Source organism: Nicotiana sylvestris, chromosome 12 (assembly GCF_000393655.2).
Source record: "Nicotiana sylvestris chromosome 12, ASM39365v2, whole genome shotgun sequence".
NCBI lineage: Eukaryota > Viridiplantae > Streptophyta > Magnoliopsida > Solanales > Solanaceae > Nicotiana > Nicotiana sylvestris.
Genome location: NC_091068.1, coordinates 146,983,659 through 147,003,321, shown reverse-complemented (window position 1 = coordinate 147,003,321; position 19,663 = coordinate 146,983,659). Strand labels below are relative to the sequence as shown.

The window sequence follows — 19,663 nt, the reverse complement described above, 5'->3', positions numbered from 1 at the left end:
AGGTACACGGTAATTTGATTCATTCTCCCCTATCTGAGTTACACACAATGTCTGCACCTTAGCCCTTTGTTACTTGGGGCATGGATGTTACTGGACATATTGAGCCGGCAACGTCAAACGAGCATAGGTTTATTCTGGTGGCCATTGATTATTTTACCAAGTGGGTCGAAGCTGTAACTTTCAAGTCCGTGACCAAGAAGGCAGTGGTGAATTTTGTTCATTCAAATATCATTTGTCGGTTCAGAATTCCCAAGGTGATCATCATAGACAATGCTACTAATCTCAACAGTCATTTGATGAAAGAGGTATGCCAACAGTTCAAGATCATGCATCGGAACTCCACTCCGTATTGCCCCAAGGCAAATGGAGCTGTTGAGGCTGCTAACAAGAACATAAATAAGATACTTCGTAAGATGGTGCAAGGTTCTAGGCAATGACATAAAAAGTTGCCTTTTGCCTTACTGGGATATCGCACTACTGTTCGCACTTCAATAGGTGTAATCCCTTATTTGCTGGTATATGGAACTGAGGCAGTTATACCTGCGGAAGTTGAGATTCCATCCTTTCGGATCGTTGCAGAAGCTGAAATTGATGATGATGAGTGGGTCAAAACCCGGCTTGAGCAATTGAGTTTGATTGATGAGAAAAGATTGGCTGCAGTATGTCATGGTCAATTATATCAGAAAAGAATGGCAAGAGCATACAACAAAAAGGTGCGTCCTCGGAAATTCGAAGTGGGCCAGATAGTATTGAAATGCATCCTTCCTCATCTGGTAGAAGCTAAAGGCAAGTTTGCCCCAAACTGGCATGGGCCATTCGTTGTGACAAAAGTGTTGTCCAATGGTGCTTTGTATTTAACAGACATAGAAGGCAAATGTGTAGATATGACTATCAATTCTGATGCAATTAAGAGGTACTATGTATGATTTCTTTCCTTACCTTCAGTTGTATTTTGTACTTGGCATGTCCAAAATTGAAATGACGAAGGCATTTTATTCGATACCCAAACACTTTCATCCTTTGCTACCCCTTTTGAGCCTTATTTATTTTCTTTCATACCCCTCTTTTAGAATCAGTAACAGAAGTAGAGAATGAAGAAATGATCATGACGAATGAGTGAAAATAAGAATAATGAAAAAAAGGAGGAAAAAGAAAAAGAGAAAAAAAAGAAAAAAAAGAAGAAAAAAGAAAAAGAAAAAAGAAGAAAAGAAAAGAAAAGTAAAAGCAACAAAAACAAACAACTTTCCTTTGAACTACGTTCGACTTGATTCCTTTTAAGGATACATAGGCAGCCTTATGGTTCGGTCCCATCAAAATAAAAATTAAAATTCCCCAGACCCAAAGAAACTGGGGCAGAAGTTTTGGTTTTGAAAAGGTCTGATTAGAAAAGTTGTAATTTTGACCCCTTTTCATCTTAAGTTAGTTTGAGCCTTCATGCCACCCTTTCTTTCTAACCCTGTCCAAAAGCCTACATTACGGTCCAAAGAAAGACCTTCTGATCAATCTTTGAGGATGCCAGGTCAAGAGAGATAGAGGTATGATTTACATCACGGGTAACACTTTGTTCATGGGCGCAAGAGAGAAAATTTAAAATGAGAGAGTCTTATTAGTGAAAACCCTCACGGGCACCGTAAGGCGATGGTGAGCTGAGAGAAAATTTAAAATGAGAGAGTCTTATTGGTGAAAACCCTCGCGGGCACCGTAAGGCGATAGTGAGTTGAGAGATAAACAAATGATAGAGGCTTGTTGGTGAAAACCCTTCAGGATACTACAGGTCGAATGAGGCCCATGACTTTACACAGAAATTGGATCAGTGAAAGCCCGGTTTTAAAGTATGAAGACATGACATGAACTAAAAATATGATTGGTTGGACGGATTAGGCTGATCAGTCCAAATTGCATGTCATGATCATTGGAGCTGGCTGCTTCCCTCAGATAAGTTTTCTCTTTCTCATTCTTCTTCATATAGTCATTTGTGTTCAAAATTTTCCTTTGTTCCTTTTGTCAAAAATTATTTCACTTTGCTCTTTGAGTCTATCTTTATGAGTCTCTTTCGAGTTAGCCCTTGTTGAACAAGCAGGAAAGGATTTCAAAGCCTACTACCAGCTTCTAAATTGCACAAAGCGGAGTCCGGCCAGGCACATCACAGTTGACTTGATTTAGAATAAGCAGTATGGTGATAACTGAGGTTCAGGCAATCAAGTGAGTCTTGAATTTTGAGAAAATACAAGGATTCAGCAACTTTCAAAATGAAAACACAATGCAACAAGTGAGTGTGAGAGATTCACGTCACGCAGAGGTTTTATGGTCCAGTTCCAATCAAAAGGTCAAACAACTCCTTGTTAGCCTGAAGCAGCTAATCGGAATGAAGCATGGCAGTGGCGGAAGCAGACGCTCAACAATGATGCCACAAACGAACCACCATATTTTCGAACTAACAAGATTTTATTTGTCCGAAATAGGGGCAAGAAATTTTTTAATCCATAGGGACCTCCTGTGAGCACGTGATGTTTTCCCTATATATGAATTACTCCCATAAATTCAAAACAAAATAACTTCTTTTATTATTTGCAATTTTTGAGGATTTTGTGGCATTTTCTAACAATTGTTTGCATTTGTCTGCGCTTTTTTAATTTTGTTTAATTAATGAATAACACAAAACATACGTTGCATTTGCATTTAGGATCTAATTTTGCATTATTGAATTAATTAGTAATTTAGCAGTTTTATAAAAGTGAAAAAATCAAAAAATATATATAGTTCATTTTTGCACTTTAATTTTAATTTTTTAATTTTGGTAGTTTTCTTTGAATTTGGTTTTAAATTATTTGTGTTAATTGTTATTTAGAGTTAATTTATGTAATAAGATAATTTGATTAATTTAGGATTATTTTTAATTTTAATTTAAAAAGAAACTAAAAGAAAATAAAAAAAAGAATGAAAAGGAAACAAAAGAAAAAGAAATAAAGGCTGGTTTGGGCTGTAAACCCCAGGCCCAAACCATTTCACCCCGAAACCCAGTCAAAACCTGGCCCAGACCCGTCCCCATCTGGTTTCCCCCCATTTAAATTAACGACCCCTTTTTGATAAGCATGAATCCCAGTCGTTGATTTTTCTTTAGATCAAACGGCTGGGAACTAGGAGTCTTGTTGATATATATATGTCCAAATCCATCTCCCCTATCCCGTCTCGTCTCTCATCTCCCTCAGAGCCCCAACCAAACGCCGCCTCAAACCGCCGTGAACCGCCCGCCGGAAATCGTCTCCGCCGGCGGTGGTACTCCAATCGATCCCATTTTTACATCACCAATTCTCCTCCTTCTACTCTTTCCAAATCTCTAAATCCCCACTCTCGAATCCCAGCCCAGCCTCTTGAATGTTGCATCAAAGAGAGTGGCTCAAACCCTAACTCGTCCAAATAGCCCAAAATTTACACCCTAAAACCCCCGTCCCTTTCTCGTTCAGATTATCTAAACCTCTTCCTTCGAATCACCCTAAAGCTCCTCGAATCGTAAATCTAAGTCAAGCCCTAAAAATCCCAAAAACCTCGAATTCGGGATTCCAATAAGGATTTAGGTCTAGTTCGACTTTATTCATGTGTTCTTGATAAGAACACATGATTAATGTCAAACTTGGCCGAAAAATTTGAAGGTTCGAAGGTTCCCGCATTTCTTACGGTCCAGGCCATGGTTAGGTATTTTGTTCTTTACCTTTTGAGTTTTAATTTTTGCATTCATTTCCCTTCTCTTCTTTCTCTGTTCTTCCATTCTTGCAATTATTTCTGCATGTGTTTCTTTTTAGGTTAATTAGTATCTTTAGTTTTATTTGATTCGCCCGTTTGGTTTGGGCCTTTGAAACCTTAATTCATAGAGCCTAATGACTCTGGTTGGCTTCTTTCTTTTCCTTCTTCATCGAACCTTGTGTGAAGTTCCGAGTCGAATTTGGCCCAAGAGAAAAGGATTAGCCCAGAATTTGTAGACACATGCCAACATGGACTTGGGTCGATTGGACCCGTATTTGTTTGGTTTTCTGAAGTAAAAAACAGGGGTGTAGAGGGTACTTTAGGGATTCTATGGTAGGGAATATTGTTGTAACTGAATAGGGAAGCTTCTAGGAAGCTGGGGTGGGGGGCTATCTTGAATTCTGAAAATTTAACTAAGGGAACCTAAGCTAAATCAAAAATTAGAAAAGGGGCAAAGTGCAAGCTGAGGCTGCCCTACTTTCTTGCCTATAAAGGCATAATTTCTTGCCTTTCAAGGCAGAAAAAAGAACTAAGAGGCGGAAGAGAGATTCAGAGATCAAAAAATCTAGAAAAATACAAAAGGGCAAAACTTCTACTATTCCATTGAACTTCAATGATTTCTTAATTTCTGAAAAATTCCTATTCTGATATTCAAAATGGATTGATGTTTGGTTGTCGAAAGTTTTGATTCAATCTGGTTGGGGGTTATTCTTCCATTGAGTTTCTGGGTTAGTTTCAACACTGGGTCATGTGAATCTGAGGCTATTTTTCTGCTACTGATGTTTCTTAGCTACTGACACTCACTTCTTCTTTGTTTTTTCTCTTTTCCCAGGTACATTTTGATCCTTATGGGTGTCATTTGATGTGTAACTTGAAGTATGAGTTGAGAATGAGATGGATATGATGTTGTTGATGGACTTTACCTCTTCTTCTTTCAGTTTTATAATCACCATGTAGCTTTGAATGTTCATATTAGTGTATTTGTCAAAGAATGGTTTGTAATTGAGAATTAGACCATGTTAGTTCTTTTCTAGTATTTCCATAACTAGTGTTGGAGTTCCCTCTGTGTGTTCATCTGTTTCTTCTTTGAGTCCAGCCTGTATTAGTGCAATAAGTTAGGCTAAATTTGTCAAATGACTTTTAGCTGAGTCCTGTATGTGGAATGTGGGCATGCACATGATATTCTCTAGTTGCTTTATAAGTTTGTTTTCAATTTAGGTTCATTTGGAATAAAAATTCAAAGTATGAAGAATGAGTTGAAAAGAAATATTTGCTAATGCGTGTTTGTTGAGTTTTGGTCGAACCAGCCTAATCTCCGAGTAAGTAACCGTGTGATAATTTTTGAAAATATTCAATCAAATGATTGCCTTAATTTATTGTATTGAGTACTCCTAGTAGTTTATGATTTGCAAAATGTGAAATCCCTTTTTTTCTTTGTTTGCACTCTCATTTCTATGCCCATCTCAGTTTTCTCTGCTTCGTTGGTTAATACTTTACTCCTTGTTGTATTCGGTTAACTGGCAATCTTATCTTGTGGACCACATTCTGAACCCTGTCGATTTTTGTTGTTACATGAGTTCGATTCGTGACCCATGTGACACTTGACTTGAGCGTGTTTCATGGAAGCTAGGCTTGCCGATTGGGCTTAAATGAAATTCGGAGCCCGGCGCCTTGTGCACGGTGATATCATTGAACCGTTGGGCCTTCTTCTAATCCCAGCTAAATTCTAGGCCTGATATATCCTAGACCTCATTTGGTCGCAATTTAAGATTCCGTTAATTTCCACTATGATCTCATTGTTTTTAGTCATGGCCCTCCCGATCATAGTTAGAATTTAGTCTTAGATAAATGGAGGTGTGCCATATTAGACAACACAAATAGTGTATGGCCCTCCGAATTTAGTTTGAATAACCCTTTAAAATTAGAATTGAGGCGCGACATGCGAAACAAAAATGACAATTGCATGGCACTCGTTTAATTAATTTTGATTTAATCTTCGGGACTCGAGGCATGCCGTTTAGAAAATTTTCCATGGTCCTCGCAAAGTTAAAAATGTGCAGTCGCTTTAGGCGTATTATTTTAATAATTTATCTTCCTAAATTCGTGTGCAAGTTTATGTGACCCAAATCCAAATTTTAAGATATGTCAAAAACCACGGGTGCATTTATGTAACGTCGTTCGAGACGTGTCTTAACAGCGTTAGAATTTTTTTTTTAAAAAATGAATAAAAGCGGCTTAAAGTTAAAATTGCACATAGGTTAAAACATGTATTTAAATCAAGTAAATAGGCCAATTATAACAGTTGAGCGACCGTGCTAGAACCACGGAACTCGGGAGTGCCTAACACCTTCTCCCGGGTTAACAAAATTCCTTACCCGAATTTCTGGTTCGCAAACTGTTAAACAGAGTCAATCTTTTCCTCGATTCGGGATTTGACCCGGTGACTTGGGAAACCATAATTATCCCAGGTGGCAACTCTGAATATTTAAATAAATAAATCCCGTTTCGATTGTCGTTTAATTATAAAAACTCCTCTATACACCCTTCCTGGGGGTGTAGGTAAAAAGGAGGTGTGACAGCTCTGGCGACTCTGCTGGGGATCGAACCCAAAATCTCTGGTTCAGGGTTCAAGAATTCAAGCTTAGATGAATTGTTATAATTGGCTTTATCTATTACCTGATTTTATCACATGCTTGGGCCTAATGTGTTAAATGTTGCTTTTTACCGCTTTGATATTATCTGAATTGTATATATAAACTGCTACGAAATCCCTCCCTTCTCTCTCTTGAGGAGTGCACACTGGTCGTGATTCTTTTTGTTAGTGTCGTATCCCAAATAGAACGAGTTTCGGACAAGTTACAAAGCCGGATGATTCTTTGGTTACCGGTACGCAGCCCCCCCTCGGCTCGAGTTGTCCGCTCGGGTAAACTAAGTCTAGAACAAATAAACCCAGGGTTTTAAACCAAGTATAACAATACCTCATGCCGGATCCCTAGTAGGAACGTTTGTTTGCGTCATGTGAATTTTGACTTTGGAGACTCAATACAGGGGTTGGGTCTGTCTAGGACAGGTGCACCCGAAATAAAAAGACCATCCTGATGCATCTTACTTGCTACTTGTGCATTTATTTGCTTCGGATTTGCATGCTGACCAGCTTTTGAATAAAAGGAGAGAGTTTGGAAAAGAAAAAGCAGTGTAGAGGGTTAAGAGAGTTAATCACCTATTTTAAGAAAAACCAGTGTCCAAATAGCACCGAAAATATGCCGAATTTTTTTAAAAAAAAAGAGAGGAGAAAAACGAATTGAAAAATGAAAAAAAAAAGAAAGTTTGGTTTTCAAAATAGTCCGTTTTATTTGCCCGAACTACGCCAGTTTAATTCCCATCGGATGTGGGATACGTAGGCAACCCCCATCGGGTCCAACTTCCTTTTTACAAAAATAGCCCAAAAGAACAAAAAAATTTTACTTTTATTTGAAAATAATTAGGGTGATGTCATTCTTGTCAAAAATAGCCGAATGTCCCTAAAAGGGCGCCGGAGGGCTGCTTTTGCAAGAACAGCCGCCTGTGGTCATTTTTCAAGGTTTTCGCTGGTTAGCCAACACAACCTTAAAATCTTCGTCTTCAAGGTGCCGAAAGGCCGGATTTGCAAAATCGGATTTTATTTTTAATCTGAAGAAAAAAAGAGGAAAAAGTGTCAATCTTGTCTTTGAGTCAAATGAGTCTTGATTTTTGCTTAATCACCCTAATAAATATGCAGAATGAGCACGAGTCCAAGTTTGCCGATAGCAGTCAGGAACAAGATCCCTTTAGAGTTGCATATGTGGTGGGAGGATCTGGGAAAATCAGAGCAAGACAAAGTCAATCTACATTTGAGAGGTCTCACCGGGTTGTTAAAAATCAGACCTAGAGGAGATATCATAAAGGCTTTGGTTACGCTTTGGGACCCGACCCATAAGGTATTTCACTTCTCGGATTTTGAACTCACTCCAACTTTGGAAGAGATAGCAGGTTATATGGGAAGTACTGAAGGGCTGAGACATAAGTATCTGATCGCTCCAAGAGCTGTTAACTCTCACAAATTCATGGATCTGTTAAAGATAAGCAAGGGAGTCCCGTACTCCGAGTTGGAGGGTGGTTTTTCCACTCTACGCTTTATATATCAGAGGTATGGGCATGTAGGAGGGTTCAACGATCCGGCAAGCAGGGTTTGCAGCAAAGGAAACCGAACAAAATGGGATGAGCATAGGCGTTTTGCCTTCATGGTAGCTTTCTTAGGCCTTGTGGTGCTTCCCCGAAAAGACGGGAATATCGATTTGCGGGTGGCCAGAGTCGTCAAGGTCCTGATTACCAATGCCAAAAGCATTCTTGCCCCTATGATATTGTCTGAGATATACCGAGCTCTCACAGCTTGTAAAACTAGGGCAGATTTCTTCGAGGGATGCAATTTGCTATTACAGAAGTGGTTGATCGAGCACCTGTGTCACCGCCCTCAGTATATAAGTTACGGGTCCATAAAGAAAAGTTACATTGAAGAGTTCGACACAAGGATTTCAGGGTTCAAGCTACCAGAGGGGTTCGGAGATTGGGTATCCTGCCTTCGTTCCATTACTGCGGGACAAATAGAATGGACATTGGGTTGGCTTCCTGTTGAAGAAATTGTGTATATGCCCGCCACTGGTCCTTACTTCCTCCTAATGGGTCTGCAAGGTATCCAACCCTATGCTTCTTACTGAGCAATGAGACAGTTGGGAAAGTGTCAGGTGATGCACCCAGATGAAGATCTTAGTGTTTATGCGGTCGAGGTTAGTTTCGACGGTCAATTTCATGAAGAAATAGTTCGTTCTATTTGGAATGAATGCCAGTATTTGACAGTGAACACTCGAGTGCGTGACTTATCTAGAGGCGAAGTCTCACCCGCCTATCTTTCCTGGAATAGAAAGAAGAACACTGCAAGGGCCAAACCAGAAAGACCAGCCAAAAAGCCTCACATTAAGGAATTCGTCGAGGCGTCGCAAGAACAGTGGGCTTGGTTAGCTAAGGAGAATGAGTACAGGGCCACAATAGGAAAATTGGAAAAGCAAGTCAGAGAACTTCAATTCGAGAATAGCTTGCAAGTCGCGACAGACGAAGGAGAAAAGAAAAAGCTAGCCAAAGAGAACGAGGCCCTTCGAGCCCAAATTCAGGAAATGAAAATAGCTACAGAAAAACCCGCCCGACGTGCCAAAGATGAAAAACTCATAAATAACCTAAGGCAGAAAGTGAGTGACTATGGTTTTGATTTGAACAAGGCAGAAAGTGAACTAGCCAGGGTTCGAAAGAAATTGGCTAAGAACGCAGATGAGCGAGCATGCCTGGTTAAGCAGTTGAAAGAAAGGTACGACAATGAGGTCGCGGGGTTAAAGAAAAGGGTCATCGCCACGGAAAACAAAATGATCAAACAGGCAAAAGATTTCAAGGCTGAAAGAGAACATTGTTATACAGCATTGGCACAATTAGAAATATATTTGCAACAACTTTAGGAGCAGAATCATGTGGCCAAGAAAACTTTGGAAGCCAGGGCCCAGCAGATCGGGCGTTTGTTACAAGAAAAAGGTGCCATAAGAGAAAGAATTAGAAACATCGCCGATTACATTGTTGTGAAGTGCCAAGTCTGTGAGGATATGACTCGCACCACCTTCTTCGCAGCAGTGATGACATTTGTTAAACAGATAATGAATGACTTGGACCGACTTCAAAGGGATCTTGCATATAGGCCCGCGGCGAGACCGAATGATGTCCCGCGGGTCCCAGGAGCATTGATGTATTCATGATTTTTTATTTGAGTCTGAATTTCCATTTTTGTTAGAGTCTGTCAGTTGCGTAAGTTTGTATTTTCTCTCTGCTAGGGTCTGTCAAGTGTTTTCGAGTCTGCATTTTATTATGTCGGAGTATGATTTTAAGTCTGTATTTTGTCTTTTCATCAGCGTTTGTTAGTTTCTCTTGGAGTCCGTTGGTTTTGAATCTTTGTAATCAAAGTCTTTGCTTTTTATGAAAATTGTAAATCCCAAAAATATTTTATTTACTTTCACATTTATCTCCCAGAACTACGCTCGGTCTGATTCATGCGGGGTCATGATACGTAGATAATCTCCATAGGATTCGACCATAACCAAAGAAAAAGAGAGAGAAAAACAAGAGATAAAAAGAAAAGAAAAAAGAGAGAAAATAAGAGAAAAGAGACAATGGCAAAACAAGAGGGAAATGAAAAAAGAAGAACAAAGGCCAGAATGAAAAGAAAGAGAAAAAGAAGGAAAGTTTTAAGTGGAAAAGCCGTGATGACGCAAGCAGCCGATCAAATGCATGATAAAAATGGTTAACTACTTAGGTGCATTCATTCCCCAAATGTGCGGTTACCAATCTGTTAAAGACCTAACCACTAACAAGGTTGTTGTCGATGAATTGATTCCAGACAGGTGGTTAGTTGATTGGCATTCTGGCAACTCACTCATACAACACCCGATCAAAAGACAAGCTGAACATAGCCAACCAAGAATTGGAGGCAAGTATTGTTGACCCGTCAAAAGAGGTGGAAGAATTGGATGTTAATGCGATAAGGGAAGAGATGTATAAGTTAAAGCAGCAAATGGCTGAAATGTACCAAGCCTGGGCAAAGGGGCATCCACCACCGGTTTATCTCACCAACCCTGCTTATATCCCACCATTGGCTCAACCTCAGGAACCTCCTACTGTGAACTCATCTCCAGCCTTTCCCCTCTACCAACAATGCCACGACACCACTTCCCATACATCACAAGCTCCTCCACCCAGACAAGTCTCGCACACTCCCCCACTAATCACACCTATTTTTGTGGCACCTCCACCTGCGACATTACACCGATCTTCCAGCGAACCTCTGTTCCAGACCTACGACAACCAGTATTATCCCCCTGAACCCACCTTCAAAGTTCCATAACCATATTCTTACACCCCTCATCTTGATCTCACGACAGAAACCGAGAAGCCACCCAAGAATCCCAAACATAAGGAGATGATTAGAAAGATCAAAAGCTTAGAACAATCATTGAGAGATATGAGGGGGTTGGGAGGTCAAGTAAGTGTGGCCTATAAGGATTTAGGTCTGTTCCTAGATGTTCAGTTACCAGCAGGGTTCAAAATGCCCAAGTTTGATCTATACGACGGGCATGGTGACCGAGTAGCACACTTAAGAGGATTCTGTAGCAAGATGAGAGGAGCAGGCCGAAGAGATGAGTTGCTGATGGCATATTTCAGCCAAAGTCTGAGTGGATCGGCATTAGAATGGTATACCAAACAAGATCACAGTAGGTGGTACACATGGGACGATTTGGCCCAAGCCTTTGCCTGTCATTTTCAGTATAATCTTGAAATTATCCCAAACCGTCTGTCATTGACGAAGATCGAGAAGAAGCTCGGTGAGCGTTTCAGAGAATATGGGTTTCGTTGGAGAGAGCAAGCAGCGAGGGTTGACCCTCCGATGAAGGAAAGTGAGATGGTTGATTATTTCTTGCAGGCTTTGGAGCCCACTTATTTTGGTCACTTGGTGTCAGCAGTGGGCAAGTCCTTTAATAAAGTTGTAAAATTGGGAGGCATGGTTGAGGAGGGACTCAAGTCCAACAAGATCATGAGTTATTCAGCAATCAAAGCGAACACTTAGGCCATTCAAAACGGTACTGGGGGTGTACTCGAGAATAAGAAGAAAGAGGATGTTGCAACAATCGAGTCGGGAGCTTGGGTTGGATCTAGGAACCTTCCACGTTACTACAACCAGCCTCGGCACTATCAACAAACTTACCTCCACACTCCATATAGCCCACCACACCATTACTACCCACCGCCCGATCCCTATTTTTCCGTCTATCACGCACAAACCTACACCCAACCTCCTGCTCACGCACAATGGCGTGTGCCAGCTCCACAAAATCCATACCCAGCTCCACAGAATACCTATCCACCCCTAAAAGCCTACAGAAATCCTCCTGGAATAGGTTTTCGACCCAATCAATCCTTTAAGAATGAGAGGTTGCAGAAGCAGAAGACTTTCACTCCAATGGGGGAATCATATACTAGCCTGTTCCACAGATTGAGACAATTGGGTATGTTGAATCCGATCGAGGCTAAACTGCTAAATCCCCCTCCCAGAAATCTTGACCGCTCGATAAGTTGTGAGTATTGTTCAGGGGTTCCAGGTCATGACACAGAGAAATGCTGGAAATTGAAAACAGCAATTCAAGAGCTCATTGATACTAATCGGATTGAGGCCCAAGCCTCAGAGGCACCCAATATCAACCAGAACTCGTTGTCGGCCCATCATGAGACAAATATGATTGAGATAGTGCATAAGGGAGGGGAGCCTAAGAAGCCTTCGCAAATCGTCATGATGATTCGGGCTAGTGAAGCCAAGCCGTTTGAAAAGTCAACAAGTGAGAAGTCTGTGATCAAGTTGAACGGGGCAAATAATGAACCATCTGTGGAGGTCAAGAAGGGGTCCTCAAGTGACGTTGCAGGAAAACATGAAAAGCGAAAGTGGTTGTGCCAGGAGTGACGAACAAACCTGTGGTAATTGTGAAGGGCGCCCGCACAGATCCTGTCATTATCAAACCGGTAACTCAATTACCGATAGTCAGAAGCAAGGCGGTCCCGTGGAATTATGAACGAGTGACAGTAACTTACAAGGGAAAAGAGGTTAAATAAGAAGTGTGTGAGACCCATGGTTTGACACGATCGGGGATATGCTTTGCCCCCGAAGAGTTGAGAAAAGCTAAGACCTCCATAGATAACCCAGTGTTGGTGAAGAAAGTTGTGACCGAGGAAGAAACAGAGGAATTTTTGAGAAAGATAAAAGTGCAGGACTATTCCATTGTGGAGCAGTTAAGGAATACACCAACTCAGACTTGTTATTGTCATTATTGATCCATTCAGACGAGCACCGTCGGGCTTTGATGAAGATCTTGAATGAGGCCCACGTTCCTGACAAAATCCGAGTAAACCACTTGGAAAAGATAGCTAACAAGATATTTGAGGTAAACAGAGTCACTTTTTCTGACGACGAATTGCCCGTGGAGGGTACTGAGCACAATAGAGCCCTCTATCTGACGGTGAAATGCGAAGATTCCGTGGTTACTCGGGTACTGGTTGACAATAGGTCTAGTGCGATTATTTGTCCTCTCTCCACTCTGAACAAGTTGAAGGTGGAGGATGAAAGAATTCACAAGAATAGTATATGTGTTCGGGGATTCGACGGTGTAGGGAAAGATTTAGTCGGGGACATAGTGCTTGAGCTCACAATAGGTCCAGTTGAATTTACTATGGAATTCCAGGTGCTCGACGTGGTTGTTTCTTACAATCTGCTGTTGGGGCGACCCTGGATTCATGCTGCCAAAGCGGTCCCGTCTACTCTGCATCAAATGGTCAAGTTTGAATGGGATCGACAGGAAATTGTTGTACACGGCAAAGATAATTTATATGTTCCCAATGATGCCATTGTTCCGCTCATAGAGGTTGAAGACGACAAGGGGCCATGGGTTTATCATGTTTTTGACACAGTACCGGTAGAGAAAATTCTAGAAGGGAAGTGCGTTCTAACTCCCAGGGTAGCTGCGGCATCAGTCATGGTAGACGGCAAAATGTTGAAAAATGGTTTTGTACTGGGCAAGGGTTTGGGTGCATCTCTGCAAGGTATCATACAACCGATTTCTCTTCCTAAAAACTTGGATACATTTGATCTGGGGTTCAAGCCCACAATTGCGGATGTGAGAAGAGCCAGGAAAATGAAACAGAGAGCATGGGCCATTCCAAAGCCAGTCCCGCGTCTTTCCAGATCATTTGTCAGGCCTGGTACCAGAAAGCGCCCGATGACGACGGTTCCCAGTTTGGTGGTTGATGTGGATGGAGATTTGATGGAAAAGTTCGAGAGGATATTCGACGAAGTGAACATGGTGGAAGCTGGAGAGGGTTCTAGCAAGGCGGATGTGCAATTTGTTGGGTCCAGTGCAAAAATTAACAATTGGGAAGCTACTCCTCTCCCCACCAGGAAAGAGTTTTGGTAGCTTTCTTTGATTTTCTTTCAGTTCATTTGGATTATTCCAGGGTTGTAATTCAGATTCTATGATTCCGTCCGTTTGGATGTATAAACCTTGTTATCTTTAATTTCAATGAAATGCAATTTTCCATTTTCTTCCTTCATGATAGTTTTTTTTCTTTTTTCTTCCTTGTACAGTTCTTTTTATGTTGGCTTCAATGATATGACATGCATGCGGAATCTCCGACCCAGTCTAAAAGCCAATCTAATTCTGAAATAGTAATTCAAGAAATAGAGTGTGATGTCGAATCGAAATATGACGAGGATGAAGCCTTTGAAGAGATTAGTAAAGAATTAAGCCATTTTGAAGAAAAACCCAAGCCTAACCTGAGTGATACAGAAGCAATCAATCTAGGGGCCCAAGATAATGTCCGGGAAACTAAAATAAGTGTCTATCTTGAACATAAAGATGTTTTTGCATGGTCCTATGACGATATGCCAAGTCTAAGTACCGACTTGGTGGTTCACAAATTGCCCATTGATCCGGCATTCCCTCCTGTCAAGCAGAAGCTGAGGAAATTTAAAACTGATATGAGTGTGAAGATCAAGGAAGAGGTCACCAAGCAATTCGATGCAAAGGTCATTCGGGTCACTCGGTATCCCACTTGGTTAGCCAATGTAGTACCTGTGCCGAAGAAGGATGGAAAGACCAGGGTGTGTGTTGATTATCGAGACCTCAACAAGGCGAGTCCCAAGGATAACTTCCCACTGCCGAACATCCATATATTGATCGATAATTGTGCCAAAATGAGATTGGTTCTTTTGTGGATTGTTATGTGGGCTACCACTAGATCTTAATGGATGAAGAAGATGCAGAAAAGACAGCATTCATCACGCCATGGGGAACGTACTGCTATTGGGTCATGCCATTTGGTTTGAAAAATGCTGGGGCAACCTACATGAGGGCAATGACGACCATATTCCACGACATCATACACAGGGAGATCGAGGTTTATGAGGATGATGTAATTGTAAAGTCTAGAAAGCAGTCTGACCATGTCAGAGATCTGAGAAAGTTCTTCCAAAGTCTTCGCAGGTACAATCTCAAGCTCAATCCTGCAAAATGCGCGTTCGGTGTTCCGTTTGGAAAGTTGTTGGGATTCATAGTCAACTGACGAGGTATTGAATTAGACCCGTCAAAAATCAAAGCCATCTAGGAATTGCCACCTCCAAAGAACAAGACTGAGGTGATGAGTCTATTGGGAAGATTGAATTACATCAGTCGGTTTATTGCTCAGCTCACGACAACTTGTGAGCCTATCTTCAAACTGTTAAAGAAAGATGTTGCAGTCAAGTGGACAGATGAATGTCAGGAAGCATTTGATAAGATAAAGAGGTACTTGTCAAACCCACCTGTGTTGGTCCCGCCAGAACCAGAGAGACCTTTGATTCTGTATTTGATGGTACTGGACAATTCATTTGGTTGTGTGTTGGGCCAGCATGACATTACCGGCAGGAAGGAGCAGGCCATTTATTATCTCAGCAAGAAGTTCACAACTTACGAGGTTAAGTACACTCATCTTGAGAGGACGTGTTGCGCCCTCACTTGGGTGGCACAGAAGTTGAAGCACTATTTGCCATCTTACACTACTTACCTCATCTCTCGTATGGATCCGTTAAAGTATATCTTTCAGAAGCCTATGCCCACAGGGAGGCTCGCAAAGTGGCAAATCTTACTCACAGAATTTGACATCATCTATGTTACTAGGACTGCAATGAAATCACAAGCATTGACCGACCATTTGGCTGAGAATCCTGTTGATGAAGAGTATGAGCCTTTGAAGACTTACTTCCCTGATGAAGAGGTAATGCACATTGATGAATCAGAACAGATTGAAAAGCCAGGATGGAAACTTTTCTTTGATGGGGCTGCAAACATGAAAGGCGTTGGGATAGGAGCGGTACTTATTTCTGAAACAGGGCAACACTACCCTGTTACGGCTCAACTTCGGTTCTACTGTACTAACAATATGGATGAGTATGAGGCAAGCATTTTGGGTTTAAAGATGGCTGTAGATATGGGTGTCCAGGAAGTCTTGGTCTTGGGTGACTCGGACCTGCTGGTGCACCAGATTCAAGGAGATTGGGAAACTAGGGATTTAAAACTCATACCGTACCGGCAATGTTTGCATGATCTTTGTCAACGTTTCCAGTCAATAGAGTTCAGGCATATCCCGAGGATTCATAATAAGGTCGCTGATGCTTTGGCTACTCTAGCGTCAATGTTACATCATCCAGATAAGGCTTATGTAGACCCGTTGCATATTCAGGTTCGCGATCAGCATGCTTATTGTAACGTGGTGGAAGAAGAACTCGATGGCAAACCGTGGTTCCACAATATCAAGGAATACATCCTTATGGGAGTATATCCTGTACAAGCTACAGGTGATCAGAACAGAACAATTCGTCGTTTGGCAAGCGGATTTTTCTTCAGTGGGGGAGTTTTGTACAAAAGGACTCCAGATCTAGGACTGCTGAGATACATAGATGCTAGGCAGGCCACAACTATTATGACCGAAGTACATTCTGGATTCTGTGGACCGCATATGAGTGGGTACGTGTTGGCAAAGAAGATTCTCCGAGCAGGTTATTATTGTCTCACTATGGAGCGAGGCTGTATCAGTTTCGTGCGTAAATGTCATCAGTGCCAAGTGCATGGAGAATTGATTCATTCTCCACCATTTGAATTACATACAATGTCTGCACCATGGCCTTTTGTTGCTTAGGGAATGGATGTCATTGGACCAATCGAGCCAGCAACGTCCAACGGGCACAAGTTTATTCTGGTGGCCATTGATTATTTCATCAAGCGGGTAGAGGCTAAAACATTCAAGTCTGTAACCAAGAAGGCGGTAGTTGATTTTATGCATTCAAATATCATTTGCCTGTTCGGGATACCGAAGGTAATCATTACAGACAATGGGGCTAATATCAATAGTCATCTGATGAAATAGGTATGTCAGCAGTTCAAGATTACACATAGCAATTCTACCCCATACCGCCCTAAGGCAAATGGAGCAGTTGAGGTGGCTAACAAGAATATAAAGAAGATACTTCGAAAAATGGTGGAAGGTTCTAGGCAGTGGCATGAAAAGCTGTTGTTTGCATTGCTAGGTTATCGCACTACTGTCCGTACTTCAGTAGGGGTGACTCCTTATTTGTTGGTGTATGGCACGAAAGCAGTGATACCCGCAGAAGTGGAAATTCCATCCCTTCGAATTGTCGCGGAGGCTGAGATCGATGATGAGGAGTGGGTCAAAACCCGCTTGGAATAATTGAGTTTGATCGATGAGAAGAGACTGGCAGCGGTGTGTCATGGCCAGTTGTATCAACAGAGATGCAAGAGCATACAATAAGAAGGTGCGTCCACGGAAGTTTGAAGTGGGGCGGTTAGTATTGAAATGCATTCTTCCTTATCAGGTTGAAGCAAAAGGAAAATTTGCCCCAAATTGGCAGGGACCATTCGTTGTAACTAGAGTGTTGTCCAATGGTGCATTGTATTTGACAGATGTAGAAGGCAAATGTATAGAAATGGCTATCAATTCTGATGTAGTCAAAAGATACTATGTATGATTTCTTTCTTTGATTGTACTTGTTTGTATTTGGCATGTCTCGAATATTGAAATGACGAAGGCATTTTGTTCTGCTATCTCAACACTTTATCCCTTGTCATCCCTTTTGAGCCTTATTTATTTTCTTTCATACCCCTCTTTAAGAATCAGTAACAAATATCAGAAGCACAAGCGTAAAAGATAAGTAAAGGAAGGAGAGAAAAATAGAAAGAAAAAAAAGAGAAATAAAAGAATGAAAAGAGAAAGAAAGAATGAAAAGAGAAAGAAAAGAATGAAAAGAAAAAAGAGAGGAAGAAAAAAAAAAAAAGCAAAAGAGAGAGCAAAGAAAGAGAAAAAGAAAAATCACAACAACAAAGTAATTTCTATGACATGAACTACGTTCGACCTGATTCCTTTTAAGGATACGTAGGCAGCCTCACAGTTCGGTCTCATTAAAATAAAAATTCAAAAGTCCCTAAACAAAAAATTGGGGCAAAATTTGTGGTTGTTGTAAGAAATCTGGTTCCGAAAGTTGTAATTTTGAACCCATGGTGAGTTGTTTTGAGCATTTTATGCTCTTTCTTTCTAACCCCATCTAAAATCCCACATTACTATCCAAAGAAAGACCTTCCGATCAGTCTTCAAGAAATGCCAAGGCAAGCAGATAGCGGTGATTCACATCAGGGGCAACACTCTGGTCCAAAGAGGGAAAAGAAATCAAAAATGAGAGAGTCTTATTGGTGAAAACCCTCACGGGCACCGTAAGGCAACGAGAGCTGAGAGAAATAAAAAATGAGAGAGTCTTATTGGTGAAAACCCTCACGGGCACCGTAAGGCAACGAGAGCTGAGAGAAATAAAAAATGAGAGAGTCTTATTGGTGAAAACTCTCACGGGCACCGTAAGGCGAAAGTAAGTTGAGAGATGAACGGATGAGAGAGGTCTGCTGGTGGAAACCTTCCAAGGCACCGCAGGATGAACAAGGTCAGGATTTGGTTGAAGAAATCAGGTTATGGAAATTCCGGGGCAACAAAGTGTGGCAACTGGAAGTGGATTGGTTGGACAGATTGGGCCGATTAATCCAAAATGCGTGTCATGATCATTGGTGCCGGCTGCTCCACTCAGATAAGTCCTTTTTCTTTTTCCTCTTCAGATAGTCTTCCAGTTTTGGATTTCCTTATCCTTAATTCCGAAAGTCATTGCATTTCATTTCTTTTGGGTTTATTTCTCTAAGATGTTCCCAATGTTAGTTCTGTTTAAGCAAATAAGAAGAAATTTTAAAGCTCACTACCAGCTTCAAGATTGTAAAGCACAGTGCGGCTGGAGCACACCAAAAGATAGCATGATGCAAAGTGGAATAAAGTGCCAGTGAAAGCTCCGTCGGCAAAATGATTTAGTAATTTCATGGGAGATGCAGAGTATTAGTTAAAGGGGTCAGAGGTGTGAAATAACGGTTCAGGTATAGAACACTCGGGTCATCCGGAGTCATAGGGCTTTGAAAGTCAGGCGGTTCAGGGCCAGTTCAGGGAAGCCAGTGAAAATTAAACAAGCGGAGAGACCTTCAGCAAAGAATGCCATCAACTAACCACCATATTTTAAACTGACAAAATTTTTCTTTGATTAAAACAGGGGCAGAAAATTTCGTTTGTTTCGGAGAAACCCACCGTAAGGAAAGGCAAGCGCCAAACATGTTTAATTGTAAATTTTCAGGACCCTCCTGGAAAATGGGACCTAGTTTAAAGTTCAGAAATAGCATAATCTAGCATAAATGTATCCCAAAGAAATATAAGTTGGCTTAGAAGTTTGCATTTCGAGATAGGATTCAATTAGGAGTTTTCAGGACCCTCATGAATAATGGGACTTAGCTTTAATATTTCGATTAGATAACACCATTTAGTGTAAATTCTGCTGTAGGGTAGTTAAACTCAGCCATAAAAGTTGTCACTCTTAAGATAAAATTTGACTTTTCATTTTTAGGACCCTCTTGGACAATGGGGAGTAGTTTAAAGACCCTCTTAGATAACAAGATTTAGCAGAAGTCACACCTTTAGAAGATATAACTTAGATTTAAAGTTGGCATTTAATTAAGAGTTGTCAGGATCCCCCTGGATAATGGGACCTAACTTTCAAACTCTTAGTAATACTTGGTAATATGATTTAATTTTACACTTACATCTGTGCCCAACTACCAAACTGGGGTAGAAAATTTTCTTTGTTTTGTCTATGTTGTTGAAGTCAGGAGCCCGCCTGGAGAGCAGGGAATACATTCAAGTCAGC

The 19,663-nt window shown here is 41.1% G+C and overlaps 1 protein-coding gene across 1 annotated transcript; it reads left to right on the top strand.

Annotated features, from left to right (window-relative positions):
* The first annotated feature begins 14,745 nt into the window (after positions 1-14,745).
* Positions 14,746-19,126, top strand: LOC138883907 (uncharacterized). The gene is made up of 3 exons (XM_070164625.1): positions 14,746-14,873; positions 15,546-16,356; positions 19,016-19,126. The coding sequence occupies exons 1-3, from the start codon at positions 14,746-14,748 to the stop codon at positions 19,124-19,126; spliced, it is 1,050 nt and encodes a 349-aa protein (XP_070020726.1).
* The last annotated feature ends 537 nt before the right edge of the window (positions 19,127-19,663 follow it).

Coding starts and splice junctions, on each gene's coding strand:
- LOC138883907 (XM_070164625.1), top strand. CDS start 14,746: ATGACGACCATATTCCACGACATCATACACAGGGAGATCGAGGTTTAT. Junction 14,874..15,545: donor TTCTTCCAAAGTCTTCGCAG/GTACAATCTCAA, acceptor CTATGTTACTAG/GACTGCAATGAAATCACAAG. Junction 16,357..19,015: donor CCACAACTATTATGACCGAA/GTACATTCTGGA, acceptor TGATTAAAACAG/GGGCAGAAAATTTCGTTTGT.